The sequence below is a fragment of the Ranitomeya variabilis genome, chromosome 2 (genome assembly GCF_051348905.1).
Source record: "Ranitomeya variabilis isolate aRanVar5 chromosome 2, aRanVar5.hap1, whole genome shotgun sequence".
NCBI lineage: Eukaryota > Metazoa > Chordata > Amphibia > Anura > Dendrobatidae > Ranitomeya > Ranitomeya variabilis.
In genome coordinates this window covers 409,044,648-409,067,010 of record NC_135233.1, presented here as the reverse complement: position 1 = coordinate 409,067,010, position 22,363 = coordinate 409,044,648, and the positions used below count along the sequence as shown (strand labels likewise).

At 45.4% G+C, this 22,363-nt stretch overlaps 1 protein-coding gene across 3 annotated transcripts in view; it reads left to right on the top strand.

The window, feature by feature from the left end:
* The window catches only part of DIAPH2 (diaphanous related formin 2), a 1,729,654-nt gene that overhangs the window by 118,647 nt on the left and 1,588,644 nt on the right, over positions 1-22,363 (top strand). For all 3 annotated transcript variants that reach the window (XM_077286525.1, XM_077286526.1, XM_077286527.1), the window contains exons 4-5: positions 5,713-5,817; positions 14,386-14,406. In XM_077286525.1, coding sequence (XP_077142640.1) covers positions 5,713-5,817; positions 14,386-14,406 — 126 coding nt within the window. The remainder of the gene's footprint in view (positions 1-5,712; positions 5,818-14,385; positions 14,407-22,363) is intronic.

Below are 22,363 nucleotides of genomic sequence, written 5' to 3'. Positions count from 1 at the left end.
TTTCACCGGGAAGGAACAACCACGGGAAGGGCAGCATCCAATACAGGAAAACCACCTATGCCAAGCATGGTATCCATCCACAGACAGCTGTTTCGGGGTATTTGCCCCTCATCAGTGTGGAGTAGGAAACTGGCTATTAGGAGCAGTGCCTAGCGAAAAGACTATAAACATAAGGGTGAATGACCTTGGGGAGATCAAAACATCCAACACCGCGGAGACACCATCACGTGTTTCTCAACTCAAGCAATGAAAGACCTGGCTATTCATTGCTTGCGTTGAGAAACACTTGATGGTGTCTCCGCGGCTTTTCTACATGCATTTGCATATTTCCCTTTAGGGATGGGGGGCAGTGTTCTGGATCACTGCGTTGAGAAACACGTGATGGTGTCTCCGTGGTGTATGATGTTTTGATCACCCCGAGGTCATTCATCCTTATGTTTATAGGCAATAAATATTAAGGCATATAAGAATAGAGCGAGTAGTCAGGATACAAATATATAAAGTGCAGGTGCAATGAATTAATAGTCCTGATAATCACTGTGTACTCAGATCATAAGTAAGAAGGCTGACGCTGCAATGTGCGTTGGGGTGGGCGCATGAAAGGGACAATCTGCACACTCCCAGGTATAATGGAGTGCTATCAATATGGCGATCAGCATAATATCATTATCACCCTATTCTTATATGCCTAACTTTTTTGCGTGTTTCATGTTCTACAACATCTTGCCTCTGGACCGTGACGACGAACCCCCCACGGACGAGCTGACCAGATAGACCGCCCCCTATACAGGGAGAGTTAGGGGCAGGCCCGCGAGGGACTATCGCCACGGAAGCTGGAGGAACAGGACGGGAAAAGACCAGGGACAGGCGGGAAGGATGGAACTCGGGATAGGTGGATACTGTAGAAGAACGGAACTGGCGGGTATGAAAAGGACTAACAGGAACACTGCAGAAACTCAGAGACTGACGGAGACACTACAGGGACACAGGGGCTGGCGAGATATATCAGCGGCACAGGGACCAAGTGGGTATTGCAGCGGCTCAGGGACTGGCAAGGTATTGCCGTGGTATAGGAACAGACAAGATATTGCAGCGGCACGGGGACGGACAGGAATACTGCAGAGACTCAGGGACAGTCGAGGTACAGTAGAAACAAGGCAACTGGCGAGGCACTGCGGAAACAAAGACAAGCCGAAGTCAGAGGATAGAAAACACACAAAGACCTCGGGCGGCCAAGAGCACTAGTAAGCACAAGTGATCATCAGGCACTGAGAGGCTGCAGGAAGCAGTTTAAATACCTGATGCAGTATGGTACTTCCGGGTACAAGTCCTCCTGGACCATAGAGAGGACGATAAGGAGCGCCGGCCGGAGGTTAGATGTGCGCACGCGCAGCTTTGAACCTAGCGTGCGCGCGAGCAGCAGAGACCGGGAGCAAGACACTGAGGAGAAGACGCTGAAGAAGGAGAGGAGCGCCGGGACACCGAAGACAGGTAAGTATGACAGGGCGAGGAAGACGGCAGTGGCGGCGAGGAAGACTGCAGCGGCGGCATGACAGCTGTTACCTGCCATTTATTCCTATATTTATTAATTGATATTTTACATCTTACACTACCATTCAAAATTTTCGGGTCACTCAGACAATTTTGTGTTTTCCATGAAAACTGATACTTTTATTAATCAAATGAGTTGCCAATTGAATGTAAAATCTAGTCCAGACATTGACAAGGTTCGAAAAAAAGATTTTTATTTGAAATAATAATTTTCTCCTTCAGACTTTGCTTTCGTCACAGAATGCTCCTTTGCAGCAATTCCAGCATTGCAGACCTTTGGCATTCTAGCAGTTAATTTGCTCAGGTAATCTGGAGAAATTTCCCCCCATGCTTCCACAAGCCCCTCCACAAGTTGGTTTGGCTTGATGGGCACTTCTTGCACCATACGGTCAAGCTGCTCCTACAGCTCAATGGGGCTGAGATCTGGTGACTGTGCTGGCCACTCCATTACATATAGAATACCAGTTGTCTGCTTCTTCCCTTAATAGTTCTGGCATAATTTGGAGGTGGCTTTGGGTCATTGTCCTGTTGTAGGATGAAATTGGCTCCAATCAAGCGCTGTCCACAGGGTATGGCATGGTGCTGCAAAATGGAGTGATTAGCCTTCCTTATTCAAAATCCCTTTTACCTTTTACAAATCTCCCACTTTACCAGCACCAAAGCAACCCCACACCATCACATTACCTCCACCATAAAGGGCTAAATGAATCGTGCTCACAACATAGCCAGACCCAAAACCATCAGAGCAGAGAATATTTTCGAATGTACAGATATTTATTTATTTAGTGGCGATTGTCAAACCATAAAAATGTACAAAAATTATAAAATTGTTTAATATGTATGTACTTAAAATATTTTTGTGCACATATCAAATTATATATTACATATTACATATGGCAGGTACCATTCTATCATATATTACATATTATACCCGTAAGGACTTACTATATATCCAGAAAACACCCTATATTGCTTATAAATAAGGGGTGCTATAAACTGAAAGCAAAAAAACGCTTTTATAAAAACGTGCATACAATGTGCATACAACTGTATTCCATCAAGTATAGGGAAGGACAAATGAAAGTGCATTCAGTGCAAGAACGTGCAACTATAAGGTGCTATGAGTAGGTAATATCCGGAGTCACTTACTTCTCAATGTAAGGAAATTGTTCTAAGGACCGCCAAATATTTGATATGGTGCACCCCGATGCGCGTTTCGGACGCACTGTTCCTTCGTTTCTCTTTGAGAAAGCCTACGCGAAACGCGCGTTAGGGGGTTTGTCCGGGGTCCCAGGCAGTTGGTTACTCTCATCATGGGTAAGAAATCTTGCTAACTAAGGCTTCTTTCACACTGGCGTCATCTGGCGGACGTCACAATGCGTCGTTTTGGAGAAAAAACGCATCCTGCAAAGTTCCCCGCAGGATGCGTTTTTTCTCCATAGACTTGCATTAGCGACGCATTGCGACGTATGGCCATATGTCGCATCCGTCGTGCGACGGATGCGTCGTGTTTTGGCGGACCGTCGCCGCAAAAAAACGTTCCATGTAACTTTTTTGTGCGTCGTGTCCATTTCCGACCGCGCATGCGCGGCCGGAACTCTGCCCCCTCCCCAGACATTACAATGGGGCAGCGGATGCGTTGCAAAACTGCATCCGCTGCCACTGTTGTTCATTATTTTCACAACGTACGTCGGGCCGACGCATGGCAACGGCCCCGTACCGACGCTAGTGTGAAAGTAGCCTAAGGCACCTTGTATGTATTCTCTCTCTCTTTGTTTCCTTCCCGTGTGGGTGGCACTTTGTCAGGATGGAAAATTTACTACTAATTATGCAGTTTGATTGTATGGTGATTTATACTATATGATTATATTAATTAAGCCTGTGATTAATATATGGGGCTCACACCATACTTCACTACATATAGGATTGGTGCTGCTTTATTAATACCATGATGATACTATGAATATTTATCTTTATGCCTGGGACTTATGTGCTTTTTACTAGGGTCTCTTTTTTCCTTGTATGTATTTTGTATTGAACAATTTCTTTGTGACGTTTTGGAATTTATTGTTGTAATAAAATATTTTGTAATTGATTTTACTATATTGTATGGAACTCCATTTTTTTTATGTTTTCTAAATTGTGTTGGGAGTATACTTTACTGTCCTATCATTTACATGGGTGAAATTAGATATTCACTAGAATTTAGATATCTGTCATATGGGACTCATGTTATCTCTGTGAGTTTTCTTGTATTGTTTACATTGTGTACGGTGAAGGGCGTAACGGGAGGACACCTTGTCTGTAGGAAGACTTAAAGGTACCTTCACACGAAACGACTTTACAACGAGAACGACAACGATCCGTGACGTTGCAGCGTCCTCGCCAGCGATATCGTTGTGTTTGACACGCAGCAGCGATCAGGATCCTGCTGTGATATCGCTGGTCGTTGAATAAAGTTCAGAACTTTATTTGGTCGTCAGATCGGCGTGTATTGTCAGGTTTGACACCAAAAGCAACGATACCAGCAATGTTTTACGCTGGTAACCAGGGTAAATATCGGGTTACTAAGCGCAGGGTCGCGCTTAGTAACCCGATGTTTACCCTGGTTACCAGCGTAAAAGTAAAAAAAACAAACAGTACATACTCACCTGCGCGTCCCCTGCCGTCCGCTTCCTGCTCTGACTGAGCGCCGGCCCTAAAGTGAAAGTAAAAGCACAGCGGTGACGTCACCGCTCTGCTGTTAGGGCCGGCGCTCACACAGTACAGGAAGCGGACGCCGGGGGACGCGCAGGTGAGCATGTACTGTTTGTTATTTTTACTTTTACGCTGGTAACCAGGGTGAACATCGGGTTACTAAGCGCGGCCCTGCGCTTAACAACCCGATGTTTACCCTGGTTACCCGGGGACCTCGGCATCGTTGGTCGCTGGAGAGCGGTCTGTGTGACAGCTCCCCAGCGACCAAACAGCGACGCTGCAGCGATCGGCATCGTTGTCGCTATCGCTGCAGCGTCGCTTCATGTGAAGGTACCTTTAGGGTACTGTCACACAGTGGCACTTTTGTCGCTACGACGGTACGATCCGTGACGTTCCACGCAGCAGCGATCAGGGACCCTGCTGAGAATCGTACGTCGTAGCAGATCGTTTGGAACTTTCTTTCGTCGCTGGATCTCCCGCTGTCATCGCTGGATCGTTGTGTGTGACAGCGATCCAGCGATGCGTTCGCTTGTAACCAGGGTAAACATCGGGTAACTAAGTGCAGGGCCGCGCTTAGTAACCCGATGTTTACCGTGGTTACCAGCGTAAAAGTAAAAAAAACCAAACAGTACATACTTACATTCCAGTGTCTGTCCCCCGGCGTTCTGCTTCTCTGCACTGTGAGCGCCGGCCAGCCGGAAAGCGAGCACAGCGGTGACGTCTGACATCACCGCTGTGCTTTCCGGCTGGAGCAGACACAGTGGAGAGAAGCAGAACGCCGGGGGACAGACACCGGAATGTGAGTATGTACTGTTTGTTTTTTTTTTACTTTTACGCTGGTAACCACGGTAAACATCGGGTTACTAAGCGCGGCCCTGCGCTTAGTAACCCGATGTTTACCCTGGTTATCCGGGGCCTTCGGCATCGTTGGTCGCTGGAGAGCTGTCTGTGTGACAGCTCCCCAGCGACCACACAACCACTTACCAACGATCACGGCCAGGTCGTATCGCTGGTCGTGATCGTTGGTAAATCGTATAGTGTGACAGTACCCTTAGTCTCCACAGGTCATAGTTAGACCTACCCAGTTTCCTAAACTCCACTGATGATCTTTTTAGACCCGCTGCTGGAGGGGCTCCTGCCACTGACCATCTGTCTGAAACCTCGGAGAAAGGGACATTAAAATCTCCTCCCACTGAGTCTGAAAGAGAGAAGACTTTACGTATAAAGTGTAATTGGTCTTTATGTTGTGCAGATAGATGACAGGCCTGCCCCCAACATAATAAATCTGCCCCCGGGATCTGTGTGAGCTTAGACTAGCACCCTCAGCTCACTGTTATCACTATGTGCAGAATATGGAAAATGACTGTCGGCAAATTGGAAGCTTCCCGTTTTACCATAATGGGTCTCTTGTAGAAAGGCGACATCAATTCTCTTTCTGATTCTTTTATTATCTTTCACTTATAGGAAGACATGAATCTGAATGAAGAGAAAAAGGCACCGCTGCGGCAGAAAGATCTGTCGAGGAAGCACGAGATGGTTGTCCAGTACATATCCGCCACTGCCAAATCGGTACGTGGTCCCATTTCATTGGGTCCCGTTACACTCTGTCCTGTTACATTGTGTGCCGTTACATTGGGTCCCGTTACATTGTGCTGTTACATTGGGTCCCGTTACATTGGGTCCCGTTACATTGGGTCCCGTTACATTGGGTCCCCCGTTACATTGGGTCCCCCGTTACATTGGGTCCCCTGTTACATTGTGTGCCGTTACATTGGGTCCTGTTACGTTGTGTGCCGTTACATTGTGTGCCGTTACGCTGTGTGCCGTTACGTTGGTTCCCGTTACATTGTGTGCCGTTACGTTGTGTTTCGTTATGTTGTGTGCTGTTACACTGGGTCCCCAATTACATTGGGTCCCCAATAACATTGGGTCCCCCGTTACATTGGGTCCCTGTTACATTGGGTCCCGTTACATTGGGTGGTCCGTTACATTGGGTGGTCCTGTTACATTGGATGGTCCCTTTACACTGTGTTCCCCCCCCGTTAAATTGGATTCTCCCGTTACATTGTGTGCCGTTAAATTGGGTCCCCCATTACATTGGGTGCCCCATTACATTGGGTCCCGATGCTTTGTAGCCGTTACATTGGGTGCCCCCGTTACATTGGGTCCCCCCTTACATTGGGTAGTTCTGTTAAATTGGATTGTCCCGTTACATTGGGTTCCCCCATTACATTGGGTGGTCCCGTTATGTTGGGTTCCACCGTTACGTTGGGTCTCCTGTTACGTTGGGTCGCTGGTTACGTTGAGTCCTCTGTTACGTTGGGTGGTCCCGTTACATTGGGTTCCCCCGTTACATTGGGTGGTCCATTACATTTAGGGTCCCATTGCATTGGGTCCCCTGTTACATTGTGTGGTTACATTGGGTCCCCCATTAAATCGGGTCCCTGTTACATTGGGTTCCCCTTTTTACATTGGGTGGTCCTGTTATATTGGGTTCCACTGTTTCATTTGGTGGTCCCGTTACATTGGGTTCCCCCATTACATTGGGTCCCGTTACATTGGGTGCCGTTACATTGGGTCCTCCATTAGATTGGGTGGTCCCGTTACATCGGGGTCCCATTACATTGGGTTCCCCCATTACATTGGGTGCCGTTACATTGGGTCATCCGTTAGATTGGGTGATCCCGTTACATTGGGTTCCCCCGTTACATTGGGTGGTCCCGTTACATTGGGTTCCCCCATTACATTGGGTCCCATTACATTGGGTGGTACTGTTACATTGGGTTTCCCGTTACATTGTGTGCCGTTACATTGGGTCCCGCGTTACATTGAGGGTCCCGTTGCATTGGATCCCGTTACATTGTGTGCCATTACACTGGGTCCCTGTTACATTGGGTGGTCCCGTTACAGTGGGTTCCCCCGTTACATTGGGTGGTCCCATTACATTGGGTTCACCTGTTACATTGGGTCCCCTTTACATTGTGTGCTGTTACACTGGGTCCCCCGTTACATTGGGTCCCTGTTACATTGGGTGGTCCCGTTACATTGGGTGGTCCCGTTACATTGGGTGGTCCCGTTACATTGGGTGGTCCCGTTACATTGGGTGGTCCCGTTACACTGTGTTCCCCCCATTAAATTGGGTCCCCCATTACATTGGGTGGTGCCATTACATTGGGTGATGCCATTACATTGGGTGGTCCCATTACATTGTGTCCCCCTTTACATTGTGTCCCGATACATTGTAGCCATTACATTGGGTCCCCGTTACATTGAGGGTATCGTTACATTGGGTCCCCCGTTACATTGGATCCCGATACATTGTGTGCCGTTACATTGGGTCCCCATTACATTGAGGGTTCCGTTGCATTGGGTCCCCGTTTCATTGTGTGCCGTTATGTTGGGTCCCCCGTTACATTGGGACCCGTTGCATTGGGTTACATTGTCCTCTTGCGCGTCTTTGGTATCAGTGGTGTCATTGAGTGGTGTGGCGCCTCCTGGGGTTTACTCTCTTAACATCTGCTTTCTTCTTTTTGGAGGGACATAACTGCGGTTTTTTGTATCCACTATCCTCCATGAAATCTTGCATGTTGCGTCTCCAGAACCTCGGGGGTGATGGAGTCTATATGACTGTAATCTATCAGGGTTAGTGGCCCCCCTATACACAGGGCCCCGCACAAGATGTAACAGATGTGCTACAATGTCTCATTGTGTATTTGTTACATTGTTTCCTTCTCTGTCTGACATTATAGCATCAGGTTCACCGTGATTCCGTCTTCAGCATCCAGGGTCTCGCTAGCATGTGGCGGACGTGTCTCAGTGTCTCCATTTTCATGGCACGCTGTTGTCCCATGGAGCCTGGGGAAGTGGTGGGATCGCTCCCTGGGGCTCTCTAGCATGTGGCGGACGTGTCACATTGCCTCCATATTCATGGCACCGGGCCAGTAAGGTGGCGGCGGATCCGGCTGTTGTCCCATGGAGTCTGGGGAAGTGATGGGGTCTCTCCCTGGGGCTCTCTAGCATGTGGCAGACGTGTCGCAGTGTCTCCATATTCATGGCACGGGGCCAGTAAGATGGCGGCGGATCCGGCTGTTGTCCCATGGAGTCTGGGGAAGTGATGGGGTCTCTCCCTGGGGCTCTCTAGCATGTGGCGGACGTGTCGCAGTGTCTCCATATTCATGGCACAGGGCCAGTAAGATGGCGGCGGATCCGGCTGTTGTCCCATGGAGCCTGGGGAAGTGATGGGGTCGCTCCCTGGGGCTCGCTGTGCAATCACATGGCAGAAATGAGCGTTGTGTGATTCTGTACACTGCCCTCAGATGACGCCTCTGCGCCCGGGCGCGGTTATATTGGGGTCTCGCAGGGGAAGGGACGCGGGAGTAGAAGACAGCCCCGTTCTGCCCCTTTCTCACCACGGCTCAGTCTGTTGTGAGAAGCCTTCGGTCGTCTGTAAATACTGATATGGTTTCGGCCAATACTATGTCTTGTGGTCGTCACTCCACAGCCTGACTGCTCTGACTGAAAAGAACCCTTTCCTGTTTATCTGCTGAAATCGCCTTTTTTCCATCTATAATGGGCGCCCCTGGTCTTTATAGGAGAGGTCTCCATCCTGTGTAATGTAGAAGATGCTTCCATCCCGTGTAATGTAGGAGAGGCCTCCATCCCATGTAATATGAGAGGCCTCCATCCCGTGTAATATAGGAGAGGCCTCCATCCCGTGTAATGTAGGAGAGTCCTCCATCCCATGTAATATGAGAGAGGCCTCCATCCCATGTAATATAGGAGAGGCCTCCATCCCGTGTAATGTAGGAGAGTCCTCCATCCCATGTAATATGAGAGGCCTCCATCCTGTGTAGTATAGGAGAGGCCTCCATCCCGTATAATGTAGGAGAGGCCTCCATCCCATGTAATATAGGAGAGGCCTCCATCCCGTATAATGTAGGAGAGGCCTCCATCCCGTGTAATATAGGAGAGGCCTCCATCCCGTGTAATATAGGAGAGGCCTCCATCCTGTGTAATATAGGAGAGGCCTCCATCCCGTGTAATATAGGAGAGGCCTCCATCCCGTGTAATATAGGAGAGGCCTCCATCCCGTGTAATATAGGAGAGGCCTCCATCCCATGTAATATAGGAGAGGCCTCCATCCCGTATAATGTAGGAGAGGCCTCCATCCCGTGTAATATAGGAGAGGCCTCCATCCCGTGTAATATGGGAGAGGCCTCCATCCCGTGTAATATAGGAGAGGCCTCCATCCCGTGTAATATAGGAGAGTCCTCCATCCCATGTAATATGAGAGAGGCCTCCATCCCATGTAATATAGGAGAGGCCTCCATCCCGTGTAATATAGGAGAGTCCTCCATCCCATGTAATATGAGAGGCCTCCATCCCATGTAATATAGGAGAGGCCTCCATCCCGTATAATGTAGGAGAGGCCTCCATCCCGTGTAATATAGGAGAGGCCTCCATCCCGTGTAATATAGGAGAGGCCTCCATCCTGTGTAATATAGGAGAGGCCTCCATCCCGTGTAATATAGGAGAGGCCTCCATCCCATGTAATATTGGAGAGGCCTCCATCCCGTGTAATAATCTATTTGTCCAATATAATATCTATGGTGTTACATAGGACTGCAACAACTATATTTTTTGATTGAACTGAATAAACCAATTGCATGGCAAATTCAGAATAAAGTAAAGGAACATCGCTCCCTAACGTCCCCCCTCCTGTTCAGGCCATCATTGTTTTCACCTATTTACACACCTAATAGGCCAGCTGTTTTCTGCAGTTGTCAGCCACTTACCGTTGCTTGTTTGTTTTGTTGCCCATCTACAGGTCCTTCTCAAAAAATTAGCATATTGTGTTAAATTTCATTATTTACCATAATGTAATGATTACAATTAAACTTTCATATATTATAGATTCATTATCCACCAGCTGAAATTTGTCAGGTCTTTTATTGTTTTAATACTGATGATTTTGGCATACAACTCCTGATAACCCAAAAAACCTGTCTCAATAAATTAGCATATTTCAACCGTCCAATCAAATAAAAGTGTTTTTTAATACCAAACAAAAAAACCATCAAATAATAATGTTCAGTTATGCACTCAATACTTGGTCGGGAATCCTTTGGCAGAAATGACTGCTTCAATGCGGCGTGGCATGGAGGCAATCAGCCTGTGACACTGCTGAGATGTTATGGAGGCCCAGGATGCTTCAATAGCGGCCTTAAGCTCATCCAGAGTGTTGGGTCTTGCGTCTCTCAACTTTCTCTTCACAATATCCCACAGATTCTCTATGGGGTTCAGGTCAGGAGAGTTGGCAGGCCAATTGAGCACAGTAATACCATGGTCAGTAAACCATTTACCAGTGGTTTTGGCACTGTGAGCAGGTGCCAGGTCATGCTGAAAAATGAAATCTTCATCTCCATAAAGCATTTCAGCCTGCCCTTGATGAAACACAGTGGACCAACACCAGCAGCTGACATGGCACCCCACACCATCACTGACTGTGGGTACTTGACACTGGACTTCAGGCATTTTGGCATTTCCTTCTCCCCAGTCTTCTTCCAGACTCTGGCACCTTGATTTCCGAATGACATGCAAAATTTGCTTTCATCAGAAAAAAGTACTTGGGACCACTTAGCAACAGTCCAGTGCTGCTTCTCTGTAGCCCAGGTCAGGCGCTTCTGCCGCTGTTTATGGTTCAAAAGTGGCTTTACCTGGGGAATGCGGCACCTGTAGCCCATTTCCTGCACACGCCTGTGCACGGTGGCTCTGGATGTTTCCACACCAGACTCAGTCCACTGCTTCCTCAGGTTCCCCAAGGTCTGGAATCGGTCCTTCTCCACAATCTTCCTCAGGGTCCGGTCACCTCTTCTCGTTGTACAGCGTTTTCTGCCACATTGTTTCCTTCCAACAGACTTACCATTGAGGTGCCTTGATACAGCACTCTGGGAACAGCCTATTTGTTGAGAAATTTCTTTCTGGGTCTAAAGGCCCCGTCTCACATAGCGAGATCGCTAGCGAGATCGCTGCTGAGTCACTAGTTTTGTGACGCAACAGCGACCTCAGTAGCGATCTCGCTATGTGTGACACGTACCGGCGATCAGGCCCCTGCTGTGAGATCGCTGGTCGTGTCGGAATGGCCTGGACCTTTTTTTGGTCGTTGAGGTCCCGCTGACATCGCTGAATCGGTGTGTGTGACACCGATCCAGCGATGTCTTCACTGGTAACCAGGGTAAACATCGGGTTACTAAGCGCAGGGCCGCGCTTAGTAACCCGATGTTTACCCTGGTTACCAGCGTAAATGTAAAAAATAACAAACACTACATACTCACCATCTGTTGCCCGTCAGGTCCCTTGGCGTCTGCTTCCTGCTCTGACTGAGCACCGTAAAGTGAGAGCACAGCAGTGACGTCACCGCTGCGCTCTGCTCTCACTATACGGCGGCACACAGTCAGAGCGGGAAGCAGACGCCAAGGGACCTGACGGGCAACAGATGGTGAGTATGTAGTGTTTGTTATTTTTGGTAACCAGGGTAAACATCGGGTTACTAAGCGCGGCCCTGCGCTTAGTAACCCGATGTTTACCCTGGTTACCCGGGTGCTGCAGGGGGACTTCGGCATCGTTGAAGACAGTTTCAACGATGCCGAAGTCGTTCCCCTGATCGTTGGTCGCTGGAGAGAGCTGTCTGTGTGACAGCTCCCCAGCGACCACACAGCGACGCTGCAGCGATCAGCATCGTTGTCTGTATCGCTGCAGCGTCGCTGTGTGAGACGGGGCCTTTACCCTCTTGCTTGAGGGTGTCAATGATGGCCTTCTTGACATCTGTCAGGTCGCTAGTCTTACCCATGATGGGGGTTTTGAGTAATGAACCAGGCAGGGAGTTTTTAAAAGCCTCAGGTATCTTTTGCATGTGTTTAGAGTTAATTAGTTGATTCCGAAGATTAGGGTAATAGGTCATTTAGAGAACCTTTTCTTGATATGCTAATTCATTGAGACAGGTTTTTTGGGTTATCAGGAGTTGTATGCCAAAATCATCAGTATTAAAACAATAAAAGACCTGACAAATTTCAGTTGGTGGATAATGAATCTATAATATATGAAAGTTTAATTGTAATCATTACATTATGGTAAATAATGAAATTTAACACTATATGCTAATTTTTTGAGAAGGACCTGTATGTATAATGCATGTGTCCTCAACATCCAATAGATCAAATCTAAATGTTTCCTTCTTGTAGAGAATTAACGATGAGTGCAGCCGAGGTTACACACTGTGTCCACCACGCGGCACGTCCGGGCCTAGTGGTGTCATCATCACTAATACTACTACTCCTAATATTAGGCCAAGGTCACACTAGTGTTTGGCATCCGATGCGAGAGTATCATCATCACTAATACTACTACTCCTAATATTACCCGTAGTGTCATCATCACTAAAACTACTACTCCTAATATTACCTGTAGTGTCATCATCACTAATACTACTACAGCTAATATTACCTGTAGTATCATCACTAATACTACTACTAATATTAACCATAGTATCATCATCACTAATACTACTACTCCTAATATTACCTGTAGTGTCGTCATCACTAATATTACTGCTCCTAATATTACCTGTAGTATCATCACTAATGCTACTACTCTTAATATTACCCGTAGTATCATCATCACTAATACTACTACTACTAATATTACCCGTAGTGTCATCACTAATACTACTACTCCTAATATTACCCGTAGTGTCATCATCACTAATACTACTACTCTTAATATTACCCGTAGTATCATCATCACTAATACTACTACTCCTAATATTACCCGTAGTATCATCATCACTAATACTACTACACCTAATATTACCTGTAGTGTCATCATCACTAATGCTACTACTACTATTACCCGTAGTATCATCATCACTAATACTACTACACCTAATATTACCTGTAGTGTCATCATCACTAATACTACTACTAATATTACCCGTAGTGTCATCATCACTAATACTACTACTCCTAATATTACCCGTAGTATCATCATCACTAATACTACTACACCTAATCTTACCTGTAGTGTCATCATCACTAATACTACTACTCCTAATATTACCCGTAGTATCATCATCACTAATACTACTACACCTAATATTACCTGTAGTATCTTCATCACTAATACTACTACTCCTAATATTACCCGTAGTATCATCATCACTAATACTACTACTCTTAATATTACCCGTAGTATCATCATCACTAATACTACTACTCCTAATATTACCCGTAGTGTCATCATCACTAATACTACTACTCCTAATATTACCCGTAGTATCATCATCACTAATACTACTACACCTAATCTTACCTGTAGTGTCACCATCACTAATACTACTACTCATAATATTACCCGTAGTATCATCATCACTAATACTACTACTCCTAATATTACCCGTAGTGTCATCATCACTAATACTACTACTCCTAATATTACCCGTAGTATCATCATCACTAATACTACTACACCTAATCTTACACGTAGTGTCATCATCACTAATGCTACTACTCTTAATATTACCCGTAGTATCATCATCACTAATACTACTACTAATATTACCTGTAGTATCTTCATCACTAATACTACTACTCCTAATATTACCTGTAGTATCATCATCACTAATACTACTACTCCTAATATTACCCGTAGTATCATCATCACTAATACTACTACTCCTAATATTACCTGTAGTATCTTCATCACTAATACTACTACTCCTAATATTACCCATAGTATCATCATCACTAGTACTACTCCTAATATTACCTGTAGTATCTTCATCACTAATACTACTACTCCTAATATTACCTGTAGTGTCATCATCATTACTAATACTACAGCTGCTATTATCAGCACGATTAATATCGCCCGAGCGCCATCTTTTTGATCGTTTGTACATTCTCCTTGTGACGCTGACCATCTTCTGTAGCTGGTAGGACGTGATCCTTTAGCCTGGTATAAGTGATGATGGCAGCCATTTGCCGCAGCATGTGATCGCGGCCGCACTGTGTCCATCTGCCGGAATGTGCTACTAACTTGCTGTTTCTTTTTCTCATCCCTCCGCACTGACCCTGCATGCAGATAACGGGGAGTAAAGCCGCGGTGAGTAACCACATCTGTTCTGTGTACCTTGTGATTAATGTCCTGTGAAAGTGACTCCGAGCCGTCAGGGGAAGGTCCTGGTCCCAGAACCGTGGGCCTTTATGGCAGCCTGTGCTCTGTGTGTGCGGATGGTGGCTGTGATGTTCTGCTGATCATCTCCACAGAGGATGGCATGGTGGAGGGTTCCATATACCCCTGGGAGTGGGGGGGTGTATTGCTGTGTGCTCTATATACAAGGTGAGGCTCCTGGTGCTCAGTAGATGAGGTTTTTACTTATTTATGTATTTTCCCCGCATTTATCATGTTGTTATACACATCATCGCTGTCCCGCCGCATTCGATTCCAGGACCCCAGCCCTGCAAAGCAACAGGGCTAGCCCCAAGCCACCGTAGAGGGCTACCCCCCGAGCCTCCGTAAACTTTTGGTCTGTACTGTATTTATCATACCTCCCAACTTTTGAAGATGGGATAGAGGAACAAAGTTTGCGGCGCGCAACGCGCGTTGCTGCAAATTTTAGGCCACGCCTCTGACCACACCCATTTATAACTAGTCACACCCATATCCACGTCCCAACCACACCCATTTAGCACTGCTGATCACACTTTCATAAAGAATAATTATAAACCAAACAATATGGCCACACAGTGCTCCATACTGTATAATGGCCACACATGATGCTCAATACTGTATAATGGCCACACAGTGCTCCATACTGTATAATGGCTGGCACACAGTGCTCCATACTGTATAATGGCCACACATGATGCTCCATACTGTATAATGATCCCACATGATGCTCCATACTGTATAATGGCCACACAGCGCTCCATACTGTATAATGGCCACATTATGCTCCATACTGTATAATAGCCCCACATGATGCTCCATACTGTGTAATGGCCCCACAATGCTCCATACTGTATAATGGCCCCAGATGATGCTCCATACTGTATAATGACCACACATGATGCTCCATACTGTACAATGGCCCCACATGATGCTCCATACTGTATAATGTCAAAGACATTCATATATGGACTAAGTTTTGCACCCCTTCTATTATATATATGTAACCAGAGTGCACCCTTTTCTTTGTTCATATGGTCCATACTGTATAATGACCGCACATGATGCTCCATACTGTATAATGGCCACACATGATGCTCCATACTGTATATTGGCTGCACATGATGCTCCATACTGTATAATAACCGCACATGATGCTCCATACTCTATAATGACCACACATGATGCTCCATACTGTATATTGGCTGCACATGATGCTCCACACTGTATAATGACCGCACATGATGCTCCATACTGTATAATGGCTGCACATGATGCTCCATACTGTATATTGGCTGCACATGATGCTCCATACTGTATAATGACCGCACATGATGCTCCATACTGTATAATGACCGCACATGATGCTCCGTACTGTATATTGGCTGCACATGATGCTCCATACTGTATAATGACCGCACATGATGCTCCATACTGTATAATGGCTGCACATGATGCTCCATACTGTATAATGACCACACATGATGTTCCATACTGTATATTGGCTGCACATGATGCTCCATACTGTATAATGACCGCACATGATGCTCCATACTGTATATTGGCTGCACATGATGCTCTATAATGTATAATGGCCACACAGTGCTCCATACTGTATAATGGCCACACATGATGCTCCATACTGTATAATGACCGCACATGATGCTCCATACTGTATATTGGCTGCACATGATGCTCCATACTGTATAATGACCGCACATGATGCTCCATACTGTATAATGGCCGCACATGATGCTCCATACTGTATATTGGCTGCACATGATGCTCCATACTGTATAATGACCGCACATGATGTTCCATACTGTATATTGGCTGCACATGATGCTCCATACTGTATAATGACTGCACATGATGCTCCATACTGTATATTGGCTGCACATGATGCTCCATACTGTATATTGGCTGCACATGATGCTCCATACTGTATAATGACTGCACATGATGCTCCATACTGTATATTGGCTGCACATGATGCTCCATACTGTATAATGACCGCACATGATGCTCCATACTGTATAATGACTGCACATGATGGTCCATACTGTATAATGACCGCACATGATGGTCCATACTGTATATTGGCTGCACATGATGCTCCATACTGTATATTGGCTGCACATGATGCTCCATACTGTATAATGACCGCACATGATGCTCCATACTGTATAATGGCTGCACATGATGCTCCATACTGTATAATGACCGCACATGATGGTCCATACTGTATAATGACCGCACATGATGCTCCATACTGTATAATGACCGCACATGATGCACCATACGGTATAATGGCTGCACATGATGCTCCATACTGTATAATAACCGCACATGATGCTCCATACTGTATAATGGTCACACAGTGCTCCATACTGTATAATGGCTGCACATGATGCTCCATATTGTATATTGGCTGCACATGATGCTCCATACTGTATATTGGCTGCACATGATGCTCCATACTGTATAATGACCGCACATGATGCTCCATACTGTATATAATGGCTGCACATGATGCTCCATACTGTATAATGACCGCACATGATGCTCCATACTGTATAATGACCGCACATGATGCACCATACTGTATAATGGCTGCACATGATGCTCCATACTGTATAATAACCGCACATGATGCTCCATACTGTATAATGGTCACACAGTGCTCCATACTGTATAATGGCTGCACATGATGCTCCATACTGTATATTGGCTGCACATGATGCTCCATACTGTATATTAGCTGCACATGATGCGCCATACTGTTTAATGACTGCACATGATGTTCCATACTGTATATTGGCTGCACATGATGCTCCATATTGTATAATGACTGCACATGATGCTCCATACTGTATAATGACTGCACATGATGCTCCATACTGTATATTGGCTGCACATGATGCTCCATACTGTATGACTGCACATGATGCTCCAAACTGTATATTGGCTGCACATGATGCTCCATACTATATATTGGCCGCAGCCGCACATGATACTTTGTACCGTATAATGGCCACACATCTACTCCTACACACGTGGCTGCGCTCCGTACACTTTGCACACGGCTCCACTCCGTACACACGCGCTCCGCTCCATACACCTCGTACACACATGGCTCCGCTCCGTACACCTCGTACACATGCAGCTCCGCTCCATACACCTCATACACACACGGCTCCGCTCCATACACCTCACACACACACGGCTCCGCTCCATACACCTCGTACACACATGGCTCCGCTCCGTACACCTCGTACACATGCAGCTCCGCTCCATGCACCTCATACACACGTCTCCGCTCCGTACACCTCGTACACACACGGCTCCGCTCCGTACACCTCGTACACACACGGCTCCGCTCCATACACCTCGTACACATTCAGCTCCACTCCATACACCTCGTACACACACGGCTCCGCTCCATACACCTCATACACACACACTGCTCCACTCCGTACACCTCATATACACACAGCTCCGCTCCATACACCTGACGTCGTACACACTGTCTGCTACATCCACACTGTAAACACCTCCTGACCCCACACAAGGCAGCTTACTTACCTCATCCAGCAGCACCATGGCAAGTTGGCAACCAGCACCACAGCAGAGTCCTGCAATCCAAGGAGGTCCTGATCATGTGACCCCTGACTCCTCCCCTCCTGTGACCTCATCACAGGTCCTGTGCGCACAGAGCAGCCAATATGTGGCTGATACGTACTGCACTGCATACGGAAGGGTAAGGGGCATGGCTTAACACAGGGAGGCGTGTCAGCTGCTTCTCCTGCTGTCTGCGGGAAGCAGAGCGTCCCGTGCGGGGCAAAGGCTCAAAACCGGGACAGTCCCGCAGAATGAGGGACAGTTGGGAGCTATGTATTTATTGGTATATAACTTTAGAACAAAAAACTTTTTCATATTTACAGTTTATTATACACTCTGCAGTAAGTGGGGGAAAAAAACAGTTTTCAACAAGAACGTACTGAATAGCATTTGTGCAGTCTATGAATTTGTTCTGGGGAATAGTATCGCCTCCATCAGATCCTCCTCCAAAGATGACATCATATCTGACCTAATTATTTTAAGGCTAGAGAACAACCTCTCTACACTAAATTGGGTTGGTGGCAAAGCAGTAATCACAATGGGCAATTTCATCAATTTCAGGGTATAACGGAAATGCCTCGTGCACAGTCAGTTTTGGTGAACGATTGAACTCTTCTATTTCATTGAGCGCAAGTGAAAAACGTTGCTGAAATATGGTAAATCTGTATTCTATTGGAGTGGAATCTGTTTCCCTGCAGCAACGCTTTGCCTGCTCCATGTCGTCCAAATACTTGTCGAAATTAAACTCCTCATCTGATGAGGATGAAGAAAGAGCAGCAGCACTGGCAGTCCTCTTGCTCTTGGCTGTCCTGTAGCCCGCTCATCCTAACTGCTACCTCAATCAGAGCTTCTTTTCCTTTAGTAAGCTGTTGACCATCCAGCAATATACGATGACGCGGGTCCACATAAACAGCTGCCAGAGGAATTTTATTTTCTAATAGTAGTGTCTCTCTCCATTTCATTGAAGCAGCAATTCTATCTGCGATTAAACCTCCTCTTTGGGACAGGCAAAACAACAAGTTCTTCCACTCCTTTATAAAAATGCCAGGAGTTAAATCTCCACTTATAACTTTTTAGTCACTGTAAATGGGTGATGAAGAAATTCCTTCAATTCAGCCACCTGTGTCCATTGATCTTCATGTAGTGTTACCTGAGGGTTGGCGATATCTACAAGGAAGGGTTTCAGCTTAAACAATCTCTCAATCATTAAATAGGTGCTGCCCCACCGAGGGGTTTGATCCACAATTGCCCCTTTTCCAGCACGTCTCTTCAAGATGGAATCAATTTTAGGGGTTCTGGCAGCAATAGCCATTTTCATTACTTTGCTAATCAGAGTTCCAGCATGTCCCTCTTTCAGACTATCTCTTATTGCCAGCTGTAGCGTGTGCACAACACAGCATGTGATGAATAGGAAAGAGGTGTGAAGCAGCTTCAACAAGATCATCTAATTGTAAAGAATCATTTTGCTGTTCTTCTGTAATATCTGTTTGTTCCTCCGTTATGGGAACAGGATTGTGGCCTTCATTTCCAACATACTGAATGTAAAATGTTTTTCTAGCTGCTGTTCACCTTCATTATTCTCATTAATCAGTTTAATTGTACTTATCATGTTTGCAGCATTATCAGTTACAATAGCAAGAATCTGTTCTTTTTTGAGTTCATAATCTTGAATAACTTTTTCCACTAAGGTCTGGAGAAACTGACTGCTGTGAAGAGCTTTAGAATCTTTTACTGCCAGCATCTTAGTAACAATTTTTTTGTTGTCACAAACATATCGAACGTTGACAGCAAGATGGTTCACTCTGTGACGTGTGCAGGCATCCATTTTAAGAAATACAAAGTGTCTCTTGAGTCTTTTTAAGATCTTCCTTTTGGTTAAGGGCTTCTTCATCACTAAATCACTAATTTTCTAATACTTTCTCTTTCAAGAGAAACACCAAGTTTGTGGGCCATTGCTCCATTAAGAGCTGTAATAGCTGGTCATGCAAATAATGATAATGGTACACAGTCCTTCACAACAAGCTCGATGAGCTGTCTCACACATCTGCTGTCATTGTCACAGTAACTTTGTCACTTACGAAATATCTTGTAACGGATGTTTGAGATGCTCTTTCCTCCTCCTTTGCCTGGCGGGAAGTGCTGGTCTCTGGTTTCTTGGCGCTGCTGTGATCTTTTTCAATCACAGCTTTGTAAATTTATGGGTGGCAGCATTGTAAATGTCTTCTTAGATTGGAATCTCTTGAAGGAGCATTTTTATCACTGCCTGAGTATGCACTGATTTTGGCATCACAGCATTTGTTTTCGTCTGGGTCACTTATACACTGACACACAAAATGTTTTTTTATCTTGAGTCACTGTAAAATGCTCAAATACAGCTGACTTCATAAGATTCTTCTTAGGCCTCTTTCACACTTCAGTTGTTTGGCGTCAGTCTAAATCCGCCATTTTCCTCAAAAAACGGATCCGTTTTTTTTTTCGACGGATCCGTTTTTTTCCCCATAGACTTGCATTAGCGACGGATTGTGACGGATGGTCGTCCGTTCCATCCGTCATGCGACGGATCCGTCAAAATTTGGCGGACGTCATCTAGACATTGACGGTCATTGCAACGTTTTTTGTCTGCGTTGAAATGGCGGATCGCGACGGATCCGTCGCGTCCATCATTTCATAGAATGGCCACCTATGAGCGACGGATCCGTAGCGACCGTCATTTCGGCGGATCCGTCGCCCCAATCCGTTTTTTCAATTTTTTTCAATTGCGCATGCTCCAAAAAGTATATACAACCCCCGAGTAACGGATCCGTCAAAAAAACGGATCCGTTACATCCGTTTTTTTCAACTATTGTGACGGATCCGTCGATCCGTCATTATGTCGGAAGTGACTGACTCCAAAAAACTGAAGTGTGAAAGAAGCCTTAGACATTTTGTAATTATGTAAATTCGCTCTCAAAATAATTTTGTTTTAAGGTATATTGTAATTCTTGCAAGAATAAGGAATCATGCACTGTATAATTTAGGATATCCATAAAACAATCTTTGCATAAATCAATAGGACAGATGATAAGTATAAAGTTTGTAAAATATGTTAGATAGCTTTATGCTGTACTGTCAATGTCAGGCTTGTCTCGGTACAGCTCACTAAATGCTTCACATCATATTTCTTCACAGTCTATGAAGAGGGGAGGAGGGAGCATGTTTGTACTGAATCATATTGCAGAACTCACACACAAATATATATGTTCTCATCGATCCTGTTACTGTATTTCTGAATTTGAGATGTTAAAAAACAGTATTTCCCCTTATATTCTATGTATAGTGTATATAAGTCATCAGGGCAGCTAATTTCTCCAAACATGAGCTAAGAGGAAAAAGAAACTAACATCAAGAATTCAAAGACAACATATACTGGACTACTGATTTATGCACAGTTTATTGAAAGTTTAGATCTGCTTTAGGAAGTACTTACCTTCTTTAATCCTGCTTTCCTGTTCATTCCAGAACTTCTGAGATGAATGTAGGCATTCCTTCGTTTGTTATTTTTTCCCCTTATCTGTAGAGGAGGAGCCTCACTACTTATCGTGAACATAAACTGCAGCACAGATTCATCTCAGCTAAAAGTCTAGACCTTAGATCAGGAATAGGACAGACATTTATAGGACATTTCATAACTTTCCGAAATTCTTATGATAAAAATATTCTCCACAAACTGCATTGAACTACTGTACCCAATTTGGGGAACACAATTTTTTAAGAGTTAGGTCAGACAACTGTTCTTAATTAATTTTTGGATGCTGAATCCAGAAATGATCTCAGTTTTTCTCTATCACGTCAAGTTTTTGAACTATAGGATTTTTGTCTTCTCAAAAATATGTAAACTACTGTACCTAAAAAGTGTTTGTTTTTTTTTAAATAGTACAAATATGAACAAAAAATGAAATATATAAGAAATAGGCATGAGAAATGTTTTTTAACACTATCATGTTTTTTACAAAGGGGATATATATATATATACCGTATTTTCCGGCGTATAAGACGACTTTTTAACCCCCGAAAATCTTCTTAAAAGTCGGGGGTCGTCTTATACGCCGGGAATCGACTTGTACGCCGGTGTATATGGTGGGTGGGGAGGGGGAGTGATCCTGATGACGAGGGGGCGTCTCACAGGAAAGTGAGTAATCCCCATTACCTTATCCTAGCGGTGCAGCGTGGGGGTGTCAGTGCTGGGAGCGGCGGCGGCTGCTGTGTTCTGGTGCGGCGGCTCCTCTTCTGT